The 3,340-nt window shown below is 38.1% G+C and overlaps 1 protein-coding gene across 2 annotated transcripts; it reads left to right on the top strand.

Moving 5' to 3' along the window:
- LOC147866287 (pentatricopeptide repeat-containing protein At5g66631-like) lies at window positions 1–3,121 on the top strand. 2 transcript variants are annotated; one of them, XM_087316658.1, is made up of 2 exons: window positions 600–718; window positions 793–3,121. In XM_087316658.1, exon 2 carries the CDS (start codon window positions 895–897, stop codon window positions 2,530–2,532), a length of 1,638 nt encoding a protein of 545 aa, XP_087172784.1. In that variant the 5' UTR covers window positions 600–718; window positions 793–894; the 3' UTR covers window positions 2,533–3,121. The 2 variants fall into 2 exon arrangements, with proteins under 2 accessions (XP_087172783.1, XP_087172784.1); XM_087316657.1 differs by having other exon boundaries at window positions 1–3,121.
- Window positions 3,122–3,340: the final 219 nt, after the last annotated feature.

Genomic DNA, 3,340 nt, shown 5'->3' with positions numbered 1-3,340 from the left:
GCTCTGCTCGGTCTCCACCCTCTCTCCTTCTTCACTACCCACACTCTCTCTCTCTCTCTCTCTCTCTCTCTCTCTCTCTCAGACACAGACACAGACACAGACAGACAGACAGACAGACAGACAGACAGATGAGTGTGTGTGTGTACCATGCGTGTACCATGAATCCCGCCAAAGCAAAAAGAAGAAGAAGAGGGAAGACGCAGCAGCAACGCAAAACTTCGCCATTGTGCTCTCATGGACTCTCATGGAAGGTTGGAATGAATGAGGAGAGAGAGTGAGAGTGAGAGTAAGAGAGATAGAGATAGAGAGACGTATTACTTTTGCTTGCTGTTAGCCATGAAAGACGTATTACTTTTCAAGAAGATTCCATACTCTCTGTTGTCATCGTTCAATTCGAAGCAAAATAAGGTCAGATATGGTTTTCTTCATCGAACAATGTTCCTTTCATTTCACTTTCAGAGTTGCAGAAGCTTTAGGAGTATAGGTAATCGATTCAACCGGGGAGAAGAAGAAGAAGAAACAGATACTCACAGGATAAGGACAGATATTCACAGGATGGAAACAAATCTTCACAGACCGATAATAGCAATGAAGGAAGATGCACCTCGATCTGAATTCTCATCTACTGGTAGAATGAAGAAACAACCAGATGTTTCTCTACTCGATTTCTTCAGAAGAGAGAAAGAGATAGGTCTTGTCGTGGACTTGCTGAAGAAAGGTATGTGGAATCGCGAGGTAGAGAGAAGTTTGGATTCGTTGCCTGTGACTTTTGATGTTATGTTAGTCATACAGGTTCTTCGCATTGACATCCCTTGTGATATCATCCTGAATTTTTTCCATTGGTTGAAGAACAGTCGGCATGGATTTAAACATAATGAATTCACTTATAGTGTAATGCTTAATACACTTGGAAGAATGGGGCTTCTAGATGAAATGCAAGAGATTCTCAATGAAATGAAATCGGACAATTCTTCTTGCACTATAACAAGAGTGATCCTCAGCAATGTTATGCTTTGGTTTTCTAAAGCTAAGGATATGAACTTGATTTCTTGTCATTGGAATGCAGTGAGGCGTGAAGGGATCAAGCCATCCTCGGCCATGTATGCTGTTTACATAGATTACTTAATCAGAATTAAGCAATATGCTAAAATCGCTGTTATTTTTGAAGAAATGCTTAGAATGAAGTGTCTTCCGAGTAGTCGTACGTACACGGTTTTTATTAAGCACCTTGTTGACATTGGCAATTTCCAGAGTGGAGCTCAAATCTTGAAATTAATGCAAACCATTAGAGTTATTCCAAGCAGGGCCACTTATGAAATTCTCATCAATGGTTTTGCTAAAGCTCGGAATGTGGATATGGTGTTTCAACTCTTGAATGAAATGAGAGAGCATTTCCACATGCCGAGTAAACACCTAATGCTAGAAATTAAAGATTTGCAAGTGGCAAGGAAGTTAAAGGAATCTTATTCTTCCTTGTTGGAAGAGATATGGCAAGAGTCGAAGTGTTTTGTAATGAAGGAGAAAGATATGGTTGATGAAGAGGAAGATGAGTTAGAAGATAGTATGAGTGTGTGGAAGAATGTTACATGTACACATGTTGGGTTTGATGTCAATGCATTCTCTCAGGCTCTTCATAAATGGAACCCTAGAGTAGAAGAGATTCTTGATTGCTCAAATATGCAATGCTCAAATTCCCTTGTTTTTGAGATTTTAAGACGGATAAGAAACCTGGATTCCTTTTGGTCATTTTTCCATTGGTTGAAAGATAACGCTGGTTTCAAGCATAGTGCTTATACGTCTGCATTGATGATACAAAAGATTCTCAAGTCTAGAACTTCCTTAGGTAAGAAAGCCTTCTTGATAGATGAGCTTTTCGAGGGTTTGAAGAATGATGGAATGCATTTTACTACCCCTATGTTCAATATGGTGATTCGATTCTATGTCTGTGCGGGTGAAGCTGAGAAGGCTTATACTGTGTTCAACCGCATCAAAGAATTTGAATTGGAGCCCAATAATGTCTCGTACACATTAGTGATTCAAGGTTTTGCTAAGAATTTCCAAGAAAAGAAGGCAATGTCATTATTTAGGGACATGGAGGACAAGGGTTTTTGTCTAGACAACACAACATGTGCTGATTTGATTACATGTCTTGGAAAGGCAGGAAAAACTGAACGAGCATATACTATATTTAACAAAATCTTGGAGTATGGAGGAAGCCATGGCCCATATGAATATAAGGCCATTATGGAAGCTTATTCTAGAATTGGAGACAATGGCATGGCGCTTAAGCTTTATGAAGACATGTGTAAAACTGGTATCATGCCTACTCAAGATATGTATGAAGTAGTTACAAGAATTTTAAGAAAATCACGAAAACAGTCGGATCTCGATATGTTAATACAAGAACGTAACATGCTTGACTTCTTCAATGGTAACAACAAATTTCTTCAAGAAACTTTGTTACGAGTTCTCTTTTTGTTTATGGAGGGCATTAAATCAAGAAATGATTTAGAAATGTCATTCAGTGCATGATGCTTCTCAAGGAGATGATTTATTGCAAATGGCATGAGGACCTGTTGTGATCAGACTAAAGCCAAGCCATTAAATCGAGAATTGATTTAGAAATGTCACCCAATGCATGATGCTTCTCAAGCAGATGATTTATTTCAAATTTCATGAGGATCCATTGTGATCAGACCAAAGCCAATCCATGGTCCACCTCGTGGAAGAACGTAAATTCCATGTCATGAGGAGGATACTTTATCCATGTATCATCCTACATTAAGGAAACTGATGACATGGTGAAATAAAAAACCTTTTCTGGACACACTTTCCCTCGGAATCGTGATGCATTTTCTGCCCCTCAGTATGAGCTAAGGGTATTGGGTCATTCTACATTGACATAACATTAGGCCCGAGTCAAAAGAGAATATTTTCCAGCTTCAACTAATGAAAGCAAGTCATTAGAGAAACTTAGTGTATGTTGATTCATCACACTTTTGACCTGATCTTCACAATATTTACTCAAGCTCTCAACTCAGTGAAGAGAGTTTAATATGCTTTTCAATGAAATATCTATCAAGTGCATACACCAATAGTGTCAATATTATTTTCAGTGGTTTATTATAATGTCAAATGGTAACAACCTCTCGGACCATTTATCAACGAACAAAACCCACTTTGCAATATTTGGTTTTGAACTCTTGAACTATGATACATGCTTAAATATAAGCTTTGCATTTTAGCATGTGTTCTACAAGAAATGATGGTGAAAAGCCTTACTAAGAGGGATAACGTTTGTTTTCTGCAAAGGATATAATTCTACTTAAATACAATAAAA

The sequence above is a fragment of the Azolla caroliniana genome, unplaced genomic scaffold, assembly GCF_043228905.1.
Source record: "Azolla caroliniana isolate FFs.n. ecotype wild unplaced genomic scaffold, voAzoCaro1.0.p SCAF_3, whole genome shotgun sequence".
NCBI lineage: Eukaryota > Viridiplantae > Streptophyta > Polypodiopsida > Salviniales > Salviniaceae > Azolla > Azolla caroliniana.
Note: the sequence above shows the minus strand (reverse complement) of the source record. Positions and strands in the feature narration are given on the sequence as shown.

Coding starts and splice junctions, on each gene's coding strand:
- LOC147866287 (XM_087316657.1), top strand. CDS start 262: ATGAGGAGAGAGAGTGAGAGTGAGAGTAAGAGAGATAGAGATAGAGAG.